Source organism: Strigops habroptila, chromosome 13 (genome assembly GCF_004027225.2).
Source record: "Strigops habroptila isolate Jane chromosome 13, bStrHab1.2.pri, whole genome shotgun sequence".
In the NCBI taxonomy this organism is placed as follows: domain Eukaryota; kingdom Metazoa; phylum Chordata; class Aves; order Psittaciformes; family Psittacidae; genus Strigops; species Strigops habroptila.
Genome location: NC_044289.2, coordinates 14019981 through 14044167, shown reverse-complemented (window position 1 = coordinate 14044167; position 24187 = coordinate 14019981). Strand labels below are relative to the sequence as shown.

Below are 24187 nucleotides of genomic sequence, written 5' to 3'. Positions count from 1 at the left end.
GCATTATGTGGAACAGGGAGAGGATCTCCCAATTCCCATCGCCTGGGATGCCCCATAGGCTCTGTGTCCCATATACAGCCTGCAGCCCCCGGGGCACCCCCAGCCGCACCAGGGAAAGGCATCCCGGGAAGGGAAAAGCGGGGGGGCCTGGCCGGGAGCATCCCATTGGCACCTCGGGAGCATCCCTCCGCGCCTGCGAGGGCAGCGAGCCCCCGCCCCGCCATCCCTGCTCGCCTTCGGGAGCGCAGCCGCGGCGGAGCGTTGCCCTTTTAAGCTGTGGCCCCACTTGCCTCCTCCCCGGCTCCCGAAGGGGCTCCAGATCCTCCGCGACCTCCCTCCTTCTCCTCCTCCTCCTCCTCTTCTCCTCCTCCTCCTCCCCCCGCTCCCGGCGGCAGCTGCGGGCCGGGGCGCGGGAGCCGGGAGCCCCGGGGCGAGCCGGGCTGGCCCTGCCCGCGCTGCTCGGGGACCATGGGATGCTGCACCGGGCGCTGCACCCTCATCTTCCTCTGCGCTTTGCAGCTGGTAAGTGGAGGCGCTCCGGGGTTGGGGGGGGGAACGGGGGAGAACGGGGGGTACAGAACAAAAGCCCCTTCGGGGCTGGTAAAGGCTCTGGTTCTTCCTTACTTCATCCCGGTGGAGGAAGGTGGAGGGATGTCGGGCTGCGCTCCGGAGACGCGGGGCAGTTTTGGTGCCTAAAGCTCGGCGAAACGCTTAGGGAAGGAAAGAAAAAGAGAAGTTTTCAATTCATAAGTTTGAGGTTATAAAATAAAACTTTAAGCAAATTAAATGATCCCTCCGTGAAGGAAGTCCCGGCGGGTCGGTGGCGGTGCTGAAACAAACCAAACTTCGGAGGTGCCGAAACCCATCAGTACCTTTAGCACTGGTCATGTCCAGCTGTAAGAAAGGGCTCGTCGCTGTGTGTGTCCGCATCCCCCGGGGCTGGCCGCCGTGTCCCGTCCCCTCTGTGTCCCCCCCCGGCTCCCCGCTGTGTGTCCCCATCCGCAGGGGACTCCTCTCCGTGTGTCCCCCTTCCCGGGCTCGCCGCTGTCCCCCCGGTCTCGTCCGCACTGGAGGGGTTTGTGTTGGTTTGGAAGGAATTATTCCCCCCCTTTCGGGATAAAGTGCTTATAAACACACAGGGATTAATATAGGAACAAAGTCCCGGTGCGCGGCGGGCGCGGGTCCACGGGGCATCTCCTGGGGGGGGAACAAAGCTGAGGGTGCCGGAGCACCCCGCGGGGTTTGGGGGGGACCCTTCTGGTCAGCAGCTACTGGGCTCAGGCTCCTCCAGCCTTAAAAAGGAAATGACAGCGTTAAGTCTCTGCGTTTCGCTTACTTCTTCCACATTCCCTTGATTTTGGGAGCGTTACCGCGGGAGGAAAGGGCAGGCAGCTTCCCGGGAAGTTGTGCTCAGCAGCGAGCCGGTGCCAAGGGGTGAGGCTGGTTTAAACTCTTTGTTTTGGAGCTGCTGGCGTTGGCAGCCGAGTGTTTTCCGCAAAGGGCTGGTGAGCAAACACACTGCTCGGAGTGGGAGAGGGAAAATGGGAACCTGCGAGTTTTCCATGTCAACAACCACTAGCCTAAAATTGAGGGGGAAGAGGGTGGGAATGCGACCCGGGGAACTCCAACCAGCCCCGTTGGAAGATGAAGATGGAAGGTCTGACTCTTGCTTAAACAAAATTCAGACTGGAAGTGGTGGGGTTCTTGCACAGTGTCTCACTGGGCATATTTATGAGCAAGATGAATGGCCGGGGAGTGAATTGAGTCTCCTGGATTATTTCTCCTGATTTTTCACCCGTGATCACAGGAGAAAGACGCTGTTCCCTGTAGTACATTAGAAACTGGCATCTCCACACTCGCTGTCTCTTAAACCCATGGCGATGTCATCCTGCTTTAAAGCAGACACACACTGGGAGAGAGGGGGGAAAAGAATAAGAAAGAGAAAAAGCCAAGAGCTGCCGGTGCTGTTGGGGTTTCTGACGAGCGTGGGAGTTTGCTCGTATCCAAGATACAAGGACAAAGAACCCCCAGCATTTTATTTTCCTTAAGACCCTCCTCCTGGAAGAAAAGAATCAGTTTGGCTCATTCTTAAGTGAGTTTGGATGCCGAGGCCGCAGCGATTTCCCAGGGCACTTGCTGGGTGAATGGGTAGAGCTGGAAAAATGTGAACTATGGTGAAGGGAATTCCTAGAGCCGTGCTTTGCTCCGATGGGGGTGAGGTCAGGAGGTACTGGATGCTTCCCAGCCAGTGCTGGGGTGAGGGTGAGATCCAGCTTGGTGCTCTTCTATTATGTTTTAATTCTAAGCAAACTTTGTCTGTAAATCATCACATCACATCCACGGCAGCACAGGGACCTGCAGGACTTGCTGAGGCTCAGGGTGGGTCCTGTTAAGACAAAACACTGAAGCGATCAGGCCAAGATCATCAATAAATTATCATGACGTGAACTTCCTTTGTTCCTCTCGTGTCTCTGCTCGGCTCCATTTGATACTTTGAACCCTTCACAGTCTTCCTTGGTTGTTGCCAAGCTCCAGGTCTCCCATTGTCAAAGTCCCAAGGGTGAAATCCCGGCTCCCCTCTGCTCTGTGGAGGTTCTGCTTCTGCCTTAAAGAGGGGAGAGGATTTCAACGTTGGGATTTCCCACTTTGGTTTTGTTTTCAGTTCAGTCTTTCCCCTGTGTTTCTTTCCATGTTCTCATGTCTGTTCCTGAAGTCTTCGCTGAGGCTTTTTATAAAACAATGAATGGAAACATGAAAAACACCCTCAAAATATCACATTAGGAATTAGAGCCGCAATGCTTTGTGGAGATTGTTTTATTATTAGTTGCAAGTAGGTGAGTGTGTAGGGAAGTGTTCGCAAACTGCAGCCTAAATGTTGCCCTGGAAAAAAACCAAAAAGGTGGAAAACAAACATATTCATCATTGCTCCCAAAGAAAAAGTTTGTGATCCAGCCGGAGAGCAGGACACCGTGTGAATTGAAGGAGCTGCTACACCGCATGAATACCAAGTAGAGCCTCAGCCCCCATGGGCTGAGCGCTGGTGGCGCAGGCAGAGCAGCAGAGAATGCATCTGTGTGAAGGAAATCAGGGCTGACTCCCCCGTGGTTTGCTAATCAAGGGGGGAGGGAAGGCTGGAGTTGGAATAAATAATTTGCCATGTTCCAATTTTAGCTTATTGTTTCCTTGAAGTGTCCACATTAGGCTCTTGTTTTGCTGATCGGTGCTGTGGGGAGGTGGCGAGAAGGTTCCGGCTCTCCTTCCCCCTGAGCCCAGTGGGTGTCACTATCCCTAATCCTTCCCTTCTTCCCAATCCACTTGTCTTCAATAGAAGTTTGGGTGGAAGTTGGCCAAGGTCAGGGCTACCCGGCAGATGAGCTCATCCCCAGCACAGAGGAGGACCTCAGCAAGGTGATGGGTGGTTGTAGTCCAGTTTGTGCATCCCAAAGGTGTTGGTACCTCCCAGTTCTTGCTTTGCCACAACACCTCTGCCAGTTTTACAAGGGCAGAAAGGGACAGGCCAAGGGGAATGGCTTTAACCTGCCAGAGGGGAGACTGAGATGAGCTCTGAGGCAGAAGCTCTTCCCTGTGAGGGTGCTGAGGCGCTGGCACAGGGTGCCCAGAGAAGCTGTGGCTGCCCCATCCCTGGCAGTGTTCAAGGCCAGGTTGGACACAGGGGCTTGGAGCAACCTGCTCTAGTGGAAGGTGTTGGAACTGGAGGAGCTTTAAGATCCCTTCCAACCCAAACCATTCCATGATTCAGGCACTGGTGTTAAGCACAGCTGATTATTAGCTCTTGCTCATCCCTCCCAGCCTTTTGGCAGTTGTGTAGTAAGAAACATGAGCAGAGCTTCTCCAAGTCCTCATCTTCCCCAGGAAAAAAATCAGGACTCTGTAAAAGAGCCTTCATAGAGGGTTAAGCAGTGTCTCTTGTAGAAATTAGGGTTGAAAAAGCCTTGTCAAGGGCAGGATTTCTGCACCCCAGTGGAATGACAGCGACTGTCTCACCCAGCAGAGCTGTGAACTGGATGGGTTGTGGTGAGAAACCACAGACGAGGGCTGGGTCTGAGGCAGGGAGATATGAAATAATCACTGATTTGCTTCTTTCCTCTCTGTTGGTGTGAAGCTGCACCCACACGGTGTCTGTGCCTGTGCTGGAGCAGTGACTGCACTCCAGGCACTGTGTGAATTTGTTTCCATGGAGCATGGAAAAATTCCCTCCCTCCCCGTGCCCTGTCCCAATAAATCAAACAACTGCAGTTTCTTTACATTCAGTCCGTCGATTGAGCACTCAGATGCCAAGCAAAGCCTGGAGACAATTTTACAGATACATTATAAATCCCCCTAGAATAAGAGCTTCTAATGGAAAAAGTGACTAATCCTTCAAATGAGCGCAGAACACGGCGCCCTGGGACGGGGCTGCACGTTGAGACTAACCCAAAGTAACTATATACCTTTATTTATTTATTTATTTCCTGGTGCTCTCTTTCTCCCTCACTCCCTTCTCAGCGATGTCTTTTTAATCTCTTACAGAAGGGGGTGACCAGTTCTGGAAAGTATTTGGAAGCAGCACCGATCCTTCTTTAACGAGTGTCTTGTAGCTAAAGCGGTTGTGTCAGTTTGAGTGAGGCAGAAAGCGATGGAAGGCAGGCAGGGTGAGGGCAGAAGGGGAGTGTGGCAGGTGGGAGGGATTGCATGGCAAGGCAGGATCTGGGCAAAAACCAGGAGTATCTAAAATAGGTGGACTCAATTGGATGGGCACATGTGGGCTGCAAGAGAGGGGCTGGAAGAGCATCTTCCTGTCCAAGGGCGACTCATAGAGTCATAGAATGGTTTGAGTTGGAAGGGACCTTAAAGCTCATCCAGTTCCAACCCCCTGCCACGGGCAGGGACACCTTCCACTAGAGCAGGTTGCTCCAAGCCCCTGTGTCCAACCTGGCCTTGAACACTGCCAGGGATGGGGCAGCCACAGCTTCTCTGGGCACCATGTGCCTGCAGAGGTGACTCGCTTGGATTCCTCCTCTCCATCCCAGGGATGTTTTGAGCTGGAGGCAGGGTGGGCAGAGCAGGGCCCTCCCTGGCAGCTGCCTCCGGAGCCGGGGCAGTTTGATGCATGTCCGGAGGGAGCGCTGAGCTCACACAGCTGAGCACAAAGCACTGCAGGAGGAGCAGGTGCTGGGGGACATGCAGTGTCCCTTTGCTCATCACGCTGCTCAGGACCCCTCCAACATTACCTTGTGCTCTCCCCAACTGTTTATCTTCCCTACGTCTATGCTTAAAGTATAACCCCTATAGGGAAGGCTCTGTCTCTCGTGCACCTAGTGGTGGCTTGAACCTTTCCTGAAGCCTTCAACAATACTCCAGGCTAAATAATAACATAAGTGTGAAGACTCCGTTTGACAGATGCTATCTTCTCCGTGTCTGTTCCAGACAAAGGAAAATTAAAGCTGTGCCAATAATAGAGCTCTTCAGCATTTTCCACTGGAGCTGACTTTCAGTACAAACCTGGGGATTTGACTAAATGAATATTTTCAGGAGAAGTATCTGCTTTCCATAGACAATTCTGAGTTTTTCTCCCAAGTTTTGGCCAGAATATTTTGGCTAAGAATCAAAAATGTGCTGGCAAATGTGCACGGTGCTGGCAAACAGTTTCCAGTTTGGAGCTGTGGAGCTTTCCTTACAAAAAGTTGGATTTTTGCATGAGATTTTCCTTGTTTTTTCACTCTTTCCCCTGAGCAGCTGCCGTCAGTGCTGCTGCAGCACAGTGGGCTAAGCCCAAGAGCCGCACAAGGGAAAGAGGAGCTTGGGGAATGTGTTTCAGACGTGCCCCGTTGCAGATTGTGCCCTGCCCGGCTCCCCCACATCCCCGTTTCCCATCGCAGTGGCTGAGATTGCAAATGACTCACAGGAACCACATTTCTTTGTGTCCTCTAACCAAACCCATTCCGACCAGGAATGAAGTTTGGCACAAGCCAAGCCCAAAAGCAGCTGAGGGCCGGGTGGTGTTGAAGTCAACTCTTCTTGGAGAACCAGGGCTTTATTTCAGCTGACACAGTGTGTTTCTCTTACCACTCTGTGATTTCTCCCAGCCACTCTCTGCTCCTTTGCCTTCTCCTTTTTCCTCTCTCCAAGCACCAGGGCCATGCAAGAGGAGAAGGAGCAGGTTTTCCCCCATGGAGAACCTCTCCCTGTGGCCTGTGTGGGGTTAAGGGAGCTGACGTTGTTCCATTGTGTGCTAATAATATACGGAAACTCGGATCATTTTGGCTGGGGTGCAAAATGGAGTCCTTCCAAGAATCTGCTCCAGAGGCCCTCAAGTAGGAACTCTTGGAAAACAAAGTGGATAACAAAGGCCAGATTGTGATCACTTTTCCTCCAGGAAAACCCTGGAATAGCCCATTGCATTTCAAGCACTTAAGAAAATGCATACAATCTAGTGAGCAGTAAGTGCCTCAGCTGTAGCATTCCCTTTGCCCATTAACCAAACATTGGGTTTGGGGTCAGTAGAATTGAACCTTTCCTATTAAAAAAAACCCCAAAAGAACAAAAACCAGAGATAATTTGTGATTTAATGTCCTTTTGCTGTGGGGTTCCCCTTGTCCTCGCTCCTCCTGGGCTGCAGTAGATGTGATGAGCACACTGAACTGCACAGATTGTGTGTATGTGTTTAAGTTTGGCAGAAAGAGAGTTTCCAACAAAGTGGAAACTTTCATCTCCAAAGTAGCGAATTCTTCTCCCATTCCTTGTCTGCAGAAAGTGAGGAGGGGGAAAAAAGGACATTTCTGGGCAAAAAATGAAAATATTCTGGTGTGTAGCAGTGTTTGCTGAAGATGATGGGGGTGATGTTGCTGCAGGGTAGCGCCTTGCTGAGTTGGCTCATCTGCTCATAGATCAGTGGGTTTGGGTCTTTTTGTTATAGAAGGAAACTCAGTGAATAAACATCCTGCAGAATTGCCAATCTGAGATATTTCATAATCATTCCAGATCATAATGTTACCTTAAAGTCCATGAGGTTTCAGAATAAGAATAAATGACTTCTGCTTCGCGTGTTTATTGAGCTTTGGTAAGGGTCAGAGTCTTATTTCATTGCCTTCTTGCTATGGATAATAGCAGGGATTACAAAAGCAAGGATTAATGGTAGTTAAAAGGTAGGGAATCAGTAGTAGTGAAGTAATAATAGGAAAGTAAGGAGTAATAGTAGGGACGAAGAAAACTGAAATGATTGAAGTATCTGTCAGAAATCTCTGAGCTGGGATTTCAACAGAAGTGCTGCTTCTCACCAGCACGTTGAATTTGTGTTTCATGTTGAAAAGTCAATGGTGATGTTGCTCTGGCTTCCCCCTGGGTGAGCTGAGCCCTGGGCCCACGTCTGAATGTTCTTATGGATTGAAGAACAGCAGATTTATTTAGCTGCATGTTCCAAGGTTTCACAGACCAGAGACGATGGAGCAGATCAGTAGCTTCTGCCTTGATTTTGCTGTAGCTCAGTAACATCAACTGTCTCTTCCAAGGGATGCTTTTCGGTCTCACTTCCACAAGGACTTCATTGCCATTTTCCTGGTGTCTGGGGCTTGTTCTCAGCACAGCTGCTTCCATGTCAGGACGTCAGACACAAACATGTTGTTTATCAGGGAAGCGCACATCCCAGATTTTCTCTCAAAGGTGAGGATTCATGGAAATTAGGAGAGCAGCTTTTCTGGTCCCCCTTCATCCTTCACCCTGGATGTTGTTTGGGTGAATCTAGGTTCAGTAATTGAGATGTTGGATTCCCTGACACCTTCCAGATGAAATGAGGGTGGTGGAAGCAGTGACCTTCGCTGCCATCTGCCATGGCTTAATGAAAATATACTGTGGGAATCAAGGCAACAGCTTGTCTTCATCACCTGCTTGGAGAAGGCAGACGCCAGCAGTTGCTGTGCCAGCTTCCTTTGCCACCTCTCAGTGACTGCCCAGCCCTGCAGGCAGCTTCCACCTGCTCTCCAGGCCACCAAAATACCTGTTTTCTTTCCTCTTTTGTTTTTTTCCCCTCCATTTTTTTCATCCAATGCTCAAAACTCCAGAAAACCAGGACCATCATCGTACTTTTCCTGCACACAGATGTCCACCCAGGCCCTGGTTTTTGGAAGTACGGGAGCACATGTTGCCACCCCATTACTGCTGCACAGTGATGGGGGGATGAAGCCAAGAATGTGTGTGTGGGATCCAGCCTTCATGCCCTTTCTGCCCTTTATGGCTGCCTCTCACCACGCAGAGGAGACAAAGATCACACTGATGGGATCCCTGGAGATGAGATGCCTGGAGAAGGGTGATCCAGGCTTCCTCATCCTGGCTTGCTCCATCCCACACCCACAGAGCTGCCCATGAGCTCAGCCTCACAGGTTTAAGAGGACATTGTTCCTCAACAGGGTCTGTTCTCCAGTTCTCTAAGTCTCTTTCCCTGCCATTGTGCCACCCCTGGGACATCACTGACCTAAGGCAGGTGGGTTAGGATGAGACAAGACAGACTCTTCCCTTCATTAATGAGCACTTGGGCAACCAGTCACCTGGCAACCATATAAAAGAACAAGAATTAAATATTACTGAGGATATTTGGGTTATAATTGTCCTCAAGAGCTAAATACACTTAATAAAAGGTGAATGCTGGTGCTCAGACAACCACAGTGTTACAGCAAATACACAAAGCCTGGGAAGATGCCTCCTGTGACCCCGCTCTGGGGAACAGGGACCTGTCCTGTGTCTGTGTTGACCCTGGCAACAGCCTTGGACCCTTTAAAGCATCTGGTGCTGAATTCTATTTTCCAAGTGCTATTCTCTGGATATGGTTCAACTGAAAGCACCGTTTCATCCGCACAGGGAAGGTGAGACAGAGGACACTAAAGAAGGGGATGGAGCATTTTATTACCCACATAGAACGTATAAAATATTCAGTTAACCTTCCATGGAGTGCTCTGTATGATGTGTTCATCCATCATGGATAAACAGCCTCCCACAATTAACAGTTTGTCACTGTCTATCTTCAGCTCCACCTGAAAATTACCTCTAGTAACCAGCTTAATACTACTGCTATGGTTCAGATAGTCAGGAGTGGCCAACTCCATGCTGCGGGACTTGGGAGCATCCTTTCCTCCTTTCTGAGATGCTGGACCCTTGATACTCCGTTACGAGGGAAATGGTCCCGCTTTGGTGGAAGCACCACATCCAAAGGCTCCCAAGGGCCAGGATGTAATCATGGGCACTTCAAAGTCTTTTCTGCTCCCTGAGAAGGAATTACTGAGTGAAGCTGAATGGAGGAAAAACTCCTGAACCAAGGACCCACCTTAGCAGGACATGAGAGAGCTGGCCTGGTTTTATTGGCATTGACCTTCATGTAGAGACCTTTAAACCAGCTAACAGGTTCACAGAGGTAAGGTCTAGGTCTATAGGTTGATTAACCTTGTGGAGAATGACCAAGACCTGAGTCTTGAGCAGACTATTGTACCTCCCCAGAGCCCAAAACACCTTTAAGGTTCTGGACCAAACACCTCTTGTTCAACTGCAGCACAGAAGAGCTTCTGCAGCTCTTCCATTGGAGGATGGTGAAGAGAACATAAAGATCTCTGGCCAGATTTAGATAACTTGCAATAATACCTGAGCTACTGGCTACTGAGCCAAATCAAACCCAGTTCCTAATTTCCCATGGCTACTGGTAACCCGTTAGCAGCAGATTTCCCTGTGGGAGATGGGAATGGGCTCTGACAGGCGCCTGGTCCTGGCCAGCTCCGGCAGACAACGCACTTTTTGTGATCTCCTTGTGGGAAAGGCAATGCACCTGCTTATATTGTATATGTACAGAATTAGGGGAGAAATCTGATTATCCTCATTACTCAGAAATGCTAAATATGTGCAGAATACAGTTTGGCTGATTAGCTGGGAGCTTGCTGGCTGTTGAGCAGGGTGAGGGTGTTGGGAGACGTGTGATGGGAGTTCGCAGTCTGTTACGTGCCCTTTGCTTTCCGAGCATGTGGAGAGAAGTGAGCGTGGAGGTTTGGAGAAGGGATTGCCAGCCCTAAACCACATTACAAAGCTGGGAAAGGGCAATTCCTTCTCATATGTCTGCCACGTTTTAGGTCTTCTGGGTCTTCAAGTTTCCCATCTCATTATTCTGACAGGAGACATTGGAGTGAAGGATGGGTCTGCCTCGCTGTGCAAACAGCTGGTGTGAGCCCTGCATCTTCTCCGAGGTATCTGTTCTGAATGCTCTTTATCCTGGCTTTGTGCTGGCACAGGCAGATTCTCAAATGCTCTCAGAAGCCTGAGGAGATGGGGATGGCAGTTGGTGCTGTGAATGGTGCTGCTTTGTTTGCATTTAATGGGCTCACTTGCACTACAGAAGTGCATGTTAGAAGAGGACTTCTAGCCCCAAAATCTGACCTGCTTTTCCCAGAGATACAGAGGAAGTCAAGCAGATGCCAGGCAGGGTGGAGGCTGGGTCATGCATCTCAAGGTACTAATCCCCAGGAGGAATTACATTCACCCACCGAGCAAACCAGGACCCTGTACGGGAGGGCTGCAGGAGCCACATCAGCGTGAGGTGTGTTCTGCGGCCCTAGAGACTACACAAGCCATCAGACCAGCGCCCAAATCCAGATCTCGTGGATATAATGAGTGCCCAAAATGCACTTTCATCCCTTGCTCCTTGTAGCCATCCTTCCTGATGTCTTTAAATAACCCTGCATGGCTTTTATTCCTGACCTTTTCTAGCAGGTTGACTTTCCTGCTCTGAAGTCATGCTCAGTGTGCTCAGGATCAGTCCTGCTGTCAGTTTAAAACAACATTAGCAATAAGAAGCTACAGAAGCGTTTGGGCTTCCAAGGCTGCCATTGAAACAGCTTTAAACTGAGTTGTGTGACAGCCTGAAAGAATAGATAGGGTGATAGAAAAACTCTGCCATGGCTTCAGACAATAAAGACTGTGTCTCCTCTCTGATGTATAATAGCTCTTTGTTTTATTCCTTAGATGACAGGGCTGTTAGAACTGCTGAGAACTATTCCAGTGCTAAATATATGGCTGTGTAATAAAGGCTCTGCAATCTATGAACTGGGACTGAATGGATACTTGAGTGAATCGTTTCAAGTACAATGAATTTCTGAGGCAGCTCATAGTGACAGGAGGTGGAGGGGCACTGAACTCCACTGCAGGTCACTTAGCCAGAGGATGCTTTCCTTGCATGAGATGTAACCCAGGGTTCATGGCTGCCATGTTTTTATCTCGTAGTGGCTTCCATGGCCATGTAAAGTTCCTCTCTCCCAGTTTTGGAAAGTAACTTGCAAACAAAGGGCATTTCAGATGGAGCTCCAGTGTTCGGTGGTGAGACATTGTACAGATTGTCTAGCAGGAATCCTGCAAACCCGATCCTGACAGACTCGATGGGAATGCAGCAATAAACCCCACATTCAAAAATCTCAATGGGGGTTTGCTGCACCCCATCAGAAATAGCGATAGTCTGGAGCCTACTATGATAAGAAGGAAAATGCTGCTTCTTACTGCTGCAGTGTGGCCATGCTAGTGGAAGAGGTGATGCACAGATATGGTTATCACCGTTCTGGAGTTCACCTCAGTCTTGCCAGATTAAACTTCTTTGAAACTACTTAATGAAGCGGCAAGGATTTGAATTTCCATACTGTGGATTAGCACTTTTCTATTTTAGCTAATCCTTGCAGACTGCAAGCAAGAAGATCAAAAGACTTGGAGAAAGCTGGTCAGAAAGTTTGGAGTAGGGGCAAGCCAACGATGCCATCGCTGCAGGGATGAGGAATCACCTCACAGCTCTAACAAGAGTGATATAAGCAGGGAGGCAGGGCTTTGGTGATACAAACTAATAGAGGGCAAGTCTTTGCCCCCTTCTGTAGTGGAGGAGACACAAGAGGTCATGGGTGCCCCACGTCTGAGCTGCTGCCCATTGGTTTGGGGTCCAGTCCCTGCGAGGCCACCAAACTCTTGCACTGTGGAGATGTGACCACTAAAGGCTTGCTGCAAAAGAACTTTGTTCTCCAGAGCTGCTGAAGTGGCTTTAAAAGTGGGGGAAGGAAGGGGAAAAAGAGAAGGAAAAGAGAAATTCAGCTTTGCTGTTGAATAAACCATGAGGCATTGAAGTCAGCAGGGGAGGGGCTGGGGCAGCACTGAAATGAAGGGGACACAAATGTCATGCGAAAAATGAAGCACAGGAGGGGCCTGGCCATTATGTGACACTCTTGGAAACTTACTTGGAGAGTAGGTTGGTGGGAGGCCAAAAGATGTGTGCGCTGAAAGAGAGACACTCCACTGGCCTGAAAATGCAAACAAATTGGGTAGCACCACAGAGGGGAGAAATTATGCTCATAAACTCAATAATGGCCGAGTGACACTGGATAAACAGTTACATATAATAACGCCACTGTTTGGCTCAGGCATCCTAATTGGGAGGCTGGGCAGCATCCGAGGAGAACTCTGCATTGCACATTTTCCCTTTATAATGAGGAAGATTTTCCCTCCCCCCTGAAAGCCTCCCCCCTTGGTCCCATTTAACAGCAAACTCAAAGGCCTGGTTTCATTCCGCTTTCCCACAGCAAACTCATCCTGGCAGGAACTGCATTAAGGAGGACAAGTAGAAGATGATAATAAATTGAGGACTTGCTCTTATTTCACCTTGTGACGAATCTATCCTGTGGGTGACTCGGGGAGGGTGATAAGAGCATGGACAGGGCTGCCGCTTTCCTTTTGACGCTTGGTCATGTGGAAAACAACCCCACTCTAGCCCTCACTCAAAAGGGCTTTCCTTTAAAAATAGTGCCTTTTAAAAGGCTCTGAATCCTTATTTACACTGTTGGAAAGCCAGCAGCTCGCCTCCATCAAAGTGAACGTCACGGGTCTCATTTCATCATCAAACTGAAGAGCAAAAACAAAGGGGATGGCACACAAAAAGGGATACGGTCAATGCCATTAACACAAGTGGGAGAGCTTGTTAAACCTTCGCTTTTCTTTAGCATGATACTGTATTGCAAATAAATCCCTGATGAGAATCTTTTGTTTCATAGAACTCCTCTCAAGTACAGCAGGAAAGCACAGCAATGCAGGGGATGGGGAGCATGGAAAACCATGGGCATAAGAACTTCCACCCCAGCTCACTCTCACACTTTGAACCTGAGATTCCCTGCTTTGAAGCACTTACTTCCAGCACTCGGTCTGGTTTGTAGATGGGCTTTTAACCTTTAATGACCACCCAGAGCAGATTGCACATCCCAAACTGCTTCATCAACCCGTCATAGAGAGGCTGATCTTCAGTCTCAAATGTGCGTCTAAACCTTTCACCATCTCCATCCACAGGTATTTACTTGATTATTTTGTGTCTCTGTTTTCTTGCCTTTATAGACTTTAGAACAACAGAGCTGGGTCTCTCCCTGTAATGCTCATGGGGAGGTTACAGCTGAGGAAGACACCCAAGGGTGGCCAGCCTTCCTCACCTCAGAGAGCAGCAGGGACTGCGCTCCTGGGGCCATGCTGAGGGACTGGTGACTCCTCAGATGTGGGTGACAGCTCAGAAGTCATCTTGGGTCACACAGAATTGGCTTTGCCTCCTAAAGTGCCTGGAAAAGTGAAATATCCCCAGTTAACACATCTTGAGGGAGGCCTCGTGTGTTACCTGTGATTACTGAGGTAATGAATGAATTATTTCAGTACAACTGATTTGCTTCCAATGGAGCTGAATCAGAAGATGAGATTCAATAGTGATTGATTCATTTTTTAGCCACTTTGTGGCAGGGAAGTTTTTCGTGGGGATTGTGGTTATTGGAAAATTCCTGCAATCCCCTGAAAGCCTCTGACAGTCCCTATTTGTAACGAAACAGTCGTTTTCCTGTTTGTTCCAATTTAAAACCCTTCCTGTCAAAAGCGTTTTACTGGAACCAGAAGCTGGACCATTAAATGTTTTTCATTACTCTTTTCTTCCCAGTCCTTTTTCATGTCATGCTTTGGTGATGGGCCTGGAAGTTGGTCACTATTTCTTCACTCACACTTATTTTTCAGCTGCAAAAAATGGCCACGTGTTTTTTCAACTATAGTTCCTTAAGGGAGATTTTTCTTGTGTCCTTTTTTAACTGCAATAAGCACATTTTTACGTTAGGTTGGGCTTTTCTTTTGGCAAAGCACAAACAACAGCGTGACTAGTGATGATTTAAAACTCAGCTGTCACAGTATGGGTCATTTTATACTGACAATAGCATGCATGAAATGCAGGTGAACCACTTGGCTCATTTGCAGCCAAACTCCTAAAGTACCTCCAGTTTGCCTGAAAACCCTCTGCATATCACCATGATGTGCAGAGGGGGAAGTCTCCTGCGTTGGTTTTGATATATAAACCTCATCACTTCTGCAGTATAAGCTCATCTGCTCTGTTCTGGCTTCCTGGCTGTTTATTAAAGGTCCTCTGTCCATGGAGGATGAGGTAGGATGAACAGATAAGATAAGCAGGTGGACCGAGAGCATCCTTTGCTGGCTGAATTTGGGGATGCAGGCATGGCAGCAGAGTGAGTTTAACTCTCTCTTATGAGAGTGTGACAGTGATTTGAAAGGTGAGGAGATTGGGCTGATGCTGCAATCATCATGGAGAGGTTCCCAACCTAAAATGCCACCTCTTTTTAGCACTACAGGCAGGTGGGCATCCAATAAAACCACTGTTGCTATGATGATGCGGTTTCTGCTGTTGCAGGATGATTAGTGTGAAATGTTACAGAAGCTTTTTACCAATACAACCCAAATCTGCAGCTCTGTGTAACATGAGGGTGTTATTTCTAATCCCACTGTACAGATGGGAAGACAGTTTACTGTGACGGACGGCTTTGGTGGAAGGAGCAGCATCAAATCCAGGAGACTGATCCGTATTTGGGATAACGCCAGTTTGTTCTGCCGTGTGTGAGCTAGGTGTCAGTGCATTGATGTGCTGACGCCTCCATGTTATTCCCATGGGATCTTCACTCCTGCTCCACCAGAGCCAGGTTTTACAGAGCCCTTCAGCACGTGGCTGCAACTGGACATACGCTGTGCTTCCAATGGAGCAGAATCAGTCAGCAGATGCTCCAGCACTTCACTGAATGAGGGTTTCTGTCTTTCTGAAGGAGCTGCTGCTGCTCACGGCATTGCAGTGGGGCAAAATAATCGTGTGTAGATGCTGGCAGGTGGAAAAGGAAAGGGAAATGCATCCCTTTGGCTCCGTATGTTTCTCTCCCTGACCCCCCCAACAACTTCACAGCTAGGGGTGAGGAAGCAGAAGTGCTAAGAGCACTTCTCTGCATCCTGGTGGAGGAGATAAAGTCTTGCTCTACGAAAAAGGAGCTGTTTGTACAGTAATTACCAGTGGAAGTTTCTGGGCGGCTCCTGCTGCAGGATGATTACAAATGGGCTTTCCTCGTAGGAGCAAAGCTGCACCAAGACCATGGCACATCCCTGTTTCCTAGATTATTAATAATAACAAGATCATTTTCTCTCTCCCCGATTTCTCCCCCACCCTGTGCTTCCCTTTTAACGCATTCTCTTCTCTGGCTGCAGACTCCGCAGTGACACCAGCCTAATTTGTAATGTAAATGGGCACCCAGTGGAACCGCGACCTGCAAGAGCACCGCAGGGCTCTAATTATAATTTTCATTAAACTCCTTCTGTTTATGAATAGCCAATCTGGCATTGCAGCAGGAGCAGGAGGGAATTAAAGCATTGCTACCACTTAGCTGCAGTGTCAGGGAGCGCGGACCCGGCTGCTGAGCAGAAACTGAGACAGGGTTCCTACGGAGGAAGTTTTGAGTTGTTTCAGCTTTGGCATCCTTCCTCGCCCGAGCTTTTAGCCTCTTTGCATGGGTTTATTTCAGAGGATCTGGCTGGTGCAAGTGTCCTACATGTGATTTATTTGTGACCTCTTTAAGGGGATCAGCTGCTTGAGCTCCCAGTGCAATGTGCGGGAAGGACCTGGCGGAGCAGGATGGGGCCGGTGGAAGGTGCAGAGCAAAGGGACATCAAGCAAAGGGGAGAGCAGGGAGCTTTATATGGGTTCCCACAAAAGACCAGCAACACAGATACCACTTGTCCATATGTTCTGGGGAGCATCCTGCTGAGCTGAGGACTGTGCTGACACACAGACCTATGCAGAGTGTGGGGTTTGCTGGCCATGCTACATGGCGACCAGGAAACCTTCATCCTCATCTTCCCCTGGACAAGAAAAAACAGCTTTAGGTGGCTTCCTGCAGTTGCTTTGCCTTCAGAGAGGCATTTTTGGAACTCAGGCTGCAGTTGACCCTTTGTGAACAGAAAGCATTGCACGTGCCAGCCATGAATTAGACACCAAATGTGAACACTTGGGTTCACCAAGCTGAAGGCAGGGGATGTTCTCGGCATCACTCAGACACATCAAGTCTTTCTTGGGCTGTGTGTGAACAGGGAAAAGGTAAAACTGAGCTTTTCAAGCCTGAAGCAGGAGTTTCTTCCCCCTTTAGAGAACTGCCAGTAGTATATTTAAGGCCATAATTCAACTTTGGAGCAACCAGAGGCAAAATAAAAGTGCAGTTTGCAGTAAGTGCCTATAAAAGAGCCATAACTTTGTCTAAACTGGGTCAGTCCAGCTGGTATCTTGTGGGCTTTATACACCCTGTGAGTTTTGGTCCAAGCCCTGAATGATTTTAAGTGTTTCTAGTGCACTTGAGGGTTCATGGGAATCTCTGAGCTGCTCCCAAACTGCTGCTCTCACATCCAGGAGGCTCCAGAGGCAGGGATCACAGGGTAGAATGCCCTGTTGGTAGGAAATAAATCTCTCTATTAGAAAATTAAATTCCTTCTGGTGTCCACCACTGCTCTGCCTCGCAGCCTTTATAGTGTTTAGATGGCTTCATAAATGGTGGCAGATCTCCTGAGGGAAATGGCTGGTGAGTTAATGGCACATCTTTAACATGCTTCATTCAGCAGGGAAATGTGTGCTATTGGTGGGAGAATGTCGTTGTCCCCAGTGCTAATGCTGTCTGCCATGCCAGGATGCTGTGTATGGGGAGAAACAGGGATGTTTGCCCACAATCATCAGTATGAGGTGGGCTAAGGTAGGGCAGCAAGTCCTCCAACAGGCAAGGGACTGCCTCAAGTGTGGAGCCTGAGCCTGGGATAAGGCTGTGCCCTACGGAGCATCTGGTGGACACAAATGTCAGGCACTTGTTGAAGAAACTCATGATGTCTGTTGCAAATACAGTCATGTCCCCTTCGTTCCAGGGCTCCCTCTCTCTGTTACAAAGCTGGAGAGCCAAAGCTGAGCTGTGAAACTGAGGGAGGAGAGAAAAGCTGGGAAGGGAAAGGGGGAGCATCATAGGCACAACAGATTAATTATGTTTGGGAAACTTATGTTTGAGTGTTGACGCAGGTTACAAATAACACAAGTTTGCCATTCCTGTCAGAGTGCTTTTTTGCCTGGCTCACGAAAGCACCTGCTTATTAATTTAACCTGATTGCTAATCTCAGCAATCAGCAATCACAGCAGCATGCAGTACTCAGATGCTATCAGGAGACAGAGGCAGGAGCAAAGGGACCAGAGCATCTCAGTGCCTGATGCTGCTGCATGGGCGCTTGTGTGTGTCCCTGAGGTCTGAGCCCTGAGGTGGGATGTGATCCAGGAAAACCAAACAGCCCAGAGGCTGTGTACAGAGCACAGGCACATAACTGGCCCTGATTTAGACAATACAGAGTGATAATTGTACTGAAACATTCCTCCTTGGAAGCAGTTTCTTTCCTGGGAGCTGTCTTCTGAGCACCATCCAGAAAGTCAGTGCTGGGCAACCTTTGGTTAGAGGTTGTGGGGCAACAGAGGAGCTGCCACACTTGTGGGGCACCTGGGGATGTGCCATTTGGTAGGGACCATGGACCTACTGCCTTATAGCCTAGTGCCTTCCCTCTCTTTTCACATATCCCTGCTGTTCTGCTCACTACGTGGCCCAACCCAGCACTTGGAGTAAAAAGGTTCAAGAGGTCTGTGTGAATGGATGCTTATGCATAGCCCATGTCTTCAGCTGAGCAAGGCTGGTGCCTATATGTGTGTACCAGGAAACCTCAGTCCTGCTGAGGCTGGAGCCTCAACTGCAGACACAAACAAACAGGCTTCTGCACTGCTTCAGTGCCAGTCTCATCCCTTCTGTTCAGCAAGGATTGTGCCTTTCCTGGAATGCTAAGCAGCATTCGGGCGTGTGGGACTGAGTCATGACATATCTTTGCAGCTCGGGTGTTTCTGAAAAGCATCAGCAGCAGAAAGCAAAGGGAGAAAGCAAAGGGATCAAGGTCAAAGCAGTGGCACTCCTGGGAGCATCGTTGCCAACACACAGAATGATGCCGGAAGGGGAGAATCCAGAGGACAAAGGTGCCAGGCCGAGGGGAACGAGGAGGTGAGGGCTCAACCTCGCTGTTTAACAGCAGGATGCTCCAGGCTTCAACAGGGAAGTTGTGCTGAACCACACTGAGGGGTTAAGTCTGCCCAGGCTCTGCACAGGATGGTACTTGGGTGGTAGAAGTCCTGATCCTCAGCTATGGCATGGTGCAGTCTGAAAGCTGTGTTTGCTGTAGCATAACACCCTGCAGCAGGGAGTAAGTGGCATGGGGCTCAAACCATCAATAGGGACTTCTCCAGCTGCCTTTTGGGGGCCTTTGGTGGCCACTGGTCTTCCAGGCCATGCAGTGACCAGTTTGCTTCTGAAACATAAATGATTTAAAGAGATGAGGTCTGCTGTTGAGAGGCCTCTCTAGTGTCTGTGTGAATAGAAGGGGTTTCAGCAGCTTCTGGGGAGAGAACAGACCAAACCGAGCAGAGAATGGGGCTTATTGTATCCAGTGGCCAGAGAGACCAGTGATGTCTGAGAGACAAAGTGACAAACAGAGACCTCCTGCACAATTAGTCTCTTGACCTCTGTGCTTCATCGAGGGATGCTGGGAAAGGAGCTGTGGATCACAAGGCCCCAAGGAAGGTTTCCTTGACAACACTTACTGAAGAAAAATGAGACTTCATGAATGCAGCGGGTACTGGCATGTGAGATGCTCACTCTGGAAGAGACAAGGACGTGGCACCTCACACAGCAAGCCCCTTGGTTAGGGGTGTGTGAAGTGGTGGCTCAGCAAACTGCTTTTTCAGATCGACTTAATTAAACAGCTATTACAACCATTAATATTTATTCGGAAATGCAGCCACTGTGGTAAAAGGGGACTTGCTGTTGAATAATTTTTCTACCCACAAAAGCTTCTCCACCTCGAATAAGCACGGGCACAGGAGGGAATTTGCTGCTCACTGCTGATAGTTGCACCACACTGCAGCTTGGGTTGATGATTCTTAAGATAGTTTCACCGTTTACAAATGCAAAGCAATGGTATAGAAAGACTATGTATAATAATATAATATATCATAATATTACCAATAATACCAGTACAATAGTAGTAATAAACAGAGCAGATAGGTGGTTGGTATTGCCAAACTTTAACTGTATGGAAGAACCAAAAGTAAAGATATTTGTGTTCAAAACCTAAAGAGATATAGTTTTTAAATGACACATTTGAGACTTCTAGATTTCTTCCTGCTGTTTCAGCCAGCTGGACCTAAATTTTCATCCTTATATGATGTCTCATAGGAATAAGAGCACGATGACTCTGTCCTGAACTGAAGCCATCACCCATTGCAGGGCCAAAATACCTCTCAGGAAATCAATGCAAGGTTTTCCTCAAGAAAAGCCCCGTGACCTCTTTCAGGGAAAGTCTTGGCTGCTCCGATGGTGTTTGCACAGGACACAAACAAAGAGCATCTTCTTAAAAAGCAAAGCCAGTTGGCAGGAAATCAAACGCTGAATCAAGGCGTTGGGAATCAGCATCGCGGGAGCGCGGTGGTGACCGAGGGCTGGAGCTGAGGTTCTTCCTCAGTTCAGGCTGGAGAGAAAGTAAATACAGGGAGTTAAGTTGCACATCTTGCCCGTGCTGAAGCTGTAGATACGTACACAGGGGTCCAAGGTGGCTGTGTATGTCACTGAACAAGGGCAGTGCAGGAGCTGGAGCAGTCTATGAGGGTATGCGTCCTTAAAGCGGGGACAGGCAAGGAGGAGCAAAAGAGTTTTCAAGTCGTTTTTATAAGCCAAGTGGAAAATTGTCTCAGTTTCTGGGTAAAAGAGTTTTTCTTCATTTTCTCTTTTAGCAGTAGGTTCAGCCTTTCCCATTCGCTCCATTTATTCCACGCTTGTAAACTTATTTCTAAGGAATCCCTTACTAAAGCTGAACTTGGAAAGGGTAAAAGCAGGTTTGCTTGCACATGGATGTGCGTGTGCATGTAGGCAGGACATCCTCTTTGCCTATCTCTACCTGTCCCTGGGCTTTCTGAGCATCTGCCCTGCATCTGTATGAGTCATGTCAACATCTTTTGAGTGATACTTGTTATTCTATGTCCCAACTGATTTCAGAACTGCAGTGAAAGACATAGATCCGAGCCAAATAAGATTAAAGGCTTTAACAGCTTAATAAACTAAGAAGAGCAAATCTAGCTGATAACGTGGCCTTGATAGTGGGCTCTAAAGGACAGGGAGGTAAAGAACTGCAGGTAACAGACTTGTTCATTAGCATCCCTCTTCCTTAGCAGCATGGAGGCACAAGGGGAACAGGCTGAACTCTCCACCTTATCAGCGTGACAGGAGACAAAGATGAGGGGATGGAAAAGATTTGAGGGGCCAGAATTCACACAAGCACTCCCCAGCCCATGTTGAATCCACTTGGAGTGTCCTGCTGGCATCAACAGTGTCACCACCCTGCCAGAGCCATCGGAAACACAACTGGGATAGTTTGAATGCCCCGACAAGAAACTGTTCTGCATTTTGAGATGTTTTCTAAGACCATTTTCCTATTCCGCAATGGGCTTCATCAGGCAACACTTCCCTCCAAGTACAGCTTCCTTCTCTGGTGAAGTTTTAATGGTGTAAAGACCTTGAGCGCATCCTGCCATGCTGGCTTACAAAGCCTTCCCTTGCTCACTGTGAGCTAAGTGATACCACTCTGTCAACTGCAGAACATCTTCTCTGCCTTTCTTATCTTTCCCAGCCACACAGATGAACGATGGCCCAACAGAGAGCTTTGCCTTGTTCAGTTTGCCTGGCTACCAATTGTTTCACATGGTTATTTGCTATTGTAGTTTCACTCAGATCAGCAGAACTGTGGTTTATTTCAGGAGAGGAAAGTCTGCCACAACTATTACGAGTTTAGTAGTGCAACAAATCATTTCATTTCAAGAATGAAAGGTAAAAATGTTCTACGGGCTGGAGAAGCAAAAGGAGCAGAAGGAATCCTGGTTTTAATAACAATAGTCATAAAGAAGACAAATTTGTCCTCCCTGATGGAAAGGACCTGTCGGGTTTGAATGGGTTGAAACCTGTGCCACAATCTGTGGAATTTCTCTTTACAACCAATCTCTCTAGAATATAATAGGCTTTCTCAATGGAATGGTGTGAATCATCGTAAAGAATGCTACAGCACGGATATTACTCTGCAGAAACTTGGCAGCAGCAGCGAAAGATGGCATTTCCCTGCTCAACAAGAGAGATCCAGGAGAGGTTCAGTATGAGGGTGCAGATGTATCAGTTCCCATCAGTAGGACAAGCCCTGCCCCTGCCATTTCTGAGCCAGACTGAAGGCACCAAAACTGAAGGGCACCACCACATTCTTCACATCCCAACCCCAAATTGAGGAGGTTCTGGTGGCAAAAACCCATTTGTGAGAAGGAAACACTTCTCCAGACATGGCTGCCCTGATTCTCCAGTGGGAAAATTCATGGCAGAAGGCATGGGTAGGAAGGATCTGTCTTTATCCTCCTTTTCAGGGCCTGAAGGTCAGAGGCGAAGCTGAGCAGGGTGTTATCTCTGTGGAACACCCCCATTGTGTCCCTCCAGCTAATTGATGCTCCGTGGTGCTGGCTCTTGGGTACAGACTCCCACGTTAACATAACACATAAAGCCAATTAGATGCCTGATGGGATGAAGTGGTCACAGCCAAGTGACCCATTGCCAGCCAGTCAGGAGGCAAAATGTCCAGATATCGTTAAGGTATGTGCCTTAATCCCCTCCTGAGAGATTAAGCATTTAACCTGTTACTGCTGTTTCTGATGAGATACAGCAGCTCTGCTGTGCTCAGAGGGGGAGAGCAGCCTGGGTGGTGAAATGAGCAGCACTTGCCCTGTTCCAGCCCCACACGTGCATGTGCAGCACAGCTCATGGCATTCTCCAGCTGGTTCAAATGGCTCAGAACAGGGCAGTGTGTGTTGCTTCAAAGGGAAAACTAATTCTTTTGCAGAAGAGAGGGATGTGGTGACTTCCTCCATTCCCTCCCACTCTCTCTCCCTCCCTTTGCCCATGAAGATGGATGTCAGAGAGGGAAAGCTGTGTCCCACTGCCCTGATTGATCTCCCTTAACCAGGGCTGCTGTAGATGTCTTTGAAATACTGGTTCCGGTTGAACTTCCAATGTGTTGCTGAGAATTGCAATACCTTCCTAGCCCAAGAGAGGATTGAAGGTGATCCAGGAAGAAGGAGCAATAATGATGATTTAATAGATGTGGCTTCCCTCACTGTGTGGCTTGACTGGGACCTGCAGCCACTTGCATCCATAAATGCTTTAAGCCATTACAGAAGCTCCGGTGCTTGGTCCCCAGCTGCCCTTTACGAACCAAGCCAGGAAAAGATGTCACATAGCTGATTGCACCCATGGTTAATATCTAATTAGTAGTTAAATTAATATTGACTATCGATGGTAAATGGTAATGATTTCTGTAGGTGAAAATAAATATGAAACGTCATAATGCAATCTAAGTGCACTACTATTGCCCTGCTCATTGCAGGGGGTTGGAACTAGATGACCTTTAAAAGTCTCTTCCAATTCCAACTGTTCTGTGATTCTATGATAATTAAACACACTTCCAATCTTACCCTGGCAGAGAACTCTCTTGCTGTGCCTTAGCACTGGCTGGTCAATGGGGAGGGGTTGTTTGCACTGTGTTAGTGAAGACGAGCAAAGAGGAGATCTCTGTGTGTAAGGCTGGGCACTGGGGAAAAACCTACAGGAATGGTTTTGCCGCTTCCACTCACTGTTCCTCCTATAAACATGGTATTTAAAGGCTGCGGGGATGTAAAGGCTACAATGAAATTCCATGTTTCTTGTGCTCTTTCAGCCGTGTGTGTAACACAGTAGTTTAGATCCAGTGACCAGTTGTTGCCTGATGCACAGATCATGGCTACAGATGAAACCCACATCTCTATGCACATAGGATTTGAAAATCAGGCCCAGCACTTCAACAGCAATGGAGTTTTATTTCTAGAACATAGTTTTAGCTTGGAATCATGTATTAGTGCTGGAGAGGAAAACAGCCTGTCCTGGAAAACTGATGTGTATGCAGAATTTCTATACTGGATGGCAGCATTTTCTGTGGGGTGAAGGTGGAGGAGAGAGTTGTCTCCTCGCTCTGACTTTGATGGATGTGTGCTGGAGAGCAGAAACATGAGAGGTGTCAGGAATGACAGAGCGATGCTGAAGGCTCTGACAAATGAGCTCTTGAAAGTCCTGCTGCAGCTATTTCGGTGTTATCACCCCTCTGCTCACCTCTGCCCACTGCCAGGGCCACCTTCCCACTGCAAAGTGCACAGGACATCGGAGCTCAGTTGGATGCCTTAGCTTAGCTGTTGGAGGAGAGGGGATGAGTACGAAGGGGAAGGAGGGACATGTAGACACATCTTCTGTCCTACTGACCTGGTTTATAGTCAGTAAATTGCTTTGGGAATGGAGTAACATCTTCAGCAGCTGCGGTGATTTGCTCAGAGAGCCTGTCACAACCTTGGGAATAAACAGCATGAGTCCAGAAGCTGTAAATCAACTTTTCCTTCTCCCTTCCAGCTTGCTGCATTAGAGAGGCAAGTGTTCGATTTCCTGGGATACCAGTGGGCCCCTATCCTAGCCAACTTCCTCCACATCATCATCGTTATCCTTGGCCTGTTTGGCACTATTCAATACAGACCTCGCTACATAGTGGTGGTAAGTAATGCCCCTTTTGTTCACAGCCTTTAGCAGCCTTTGCTCTGATGGATACGGCATGTGATGAGGAACTGAGTAAACTCCTTGGGAAGCCAGGCACGAGCACTGCAAACAGTAGCAGGAGG

The 24187-nt window shown here is 48.5% G+C and overlaps 1 protein-coding gene across 2 annotated transcripts in view; it reads left to right on the top strand.

The window, feature by feature from the left end:
• Window positions 1-213: 213 nt before the first annotated feature.
• The window catches only part of NKAIN4 (sodium/potassium transporting ATPase interacting 4), a 48726-nt gene continuing 24752 nt past the window's right edge, over window positions 214-24187 (top strand). Inside the window, exons 1-2 of one of the 2 annotated variants that reach the window (XM_030503181.1) lie at window positions 214-522; window positions 23925-24062. In XM_030503181.1, coding sequence (XP_030359041.1) covers window positions 469-522; window positions 23925-24062 — 192 coding nt within the window. In that variant the 5' untranslated portion in view covers window positions 214-468. The remainder of the gene's footprint in view (window positions 523-23924; window positions 24063-24187) is intronic. The other variant, XM_030503182.1, reaches the window with a different exon arrangement.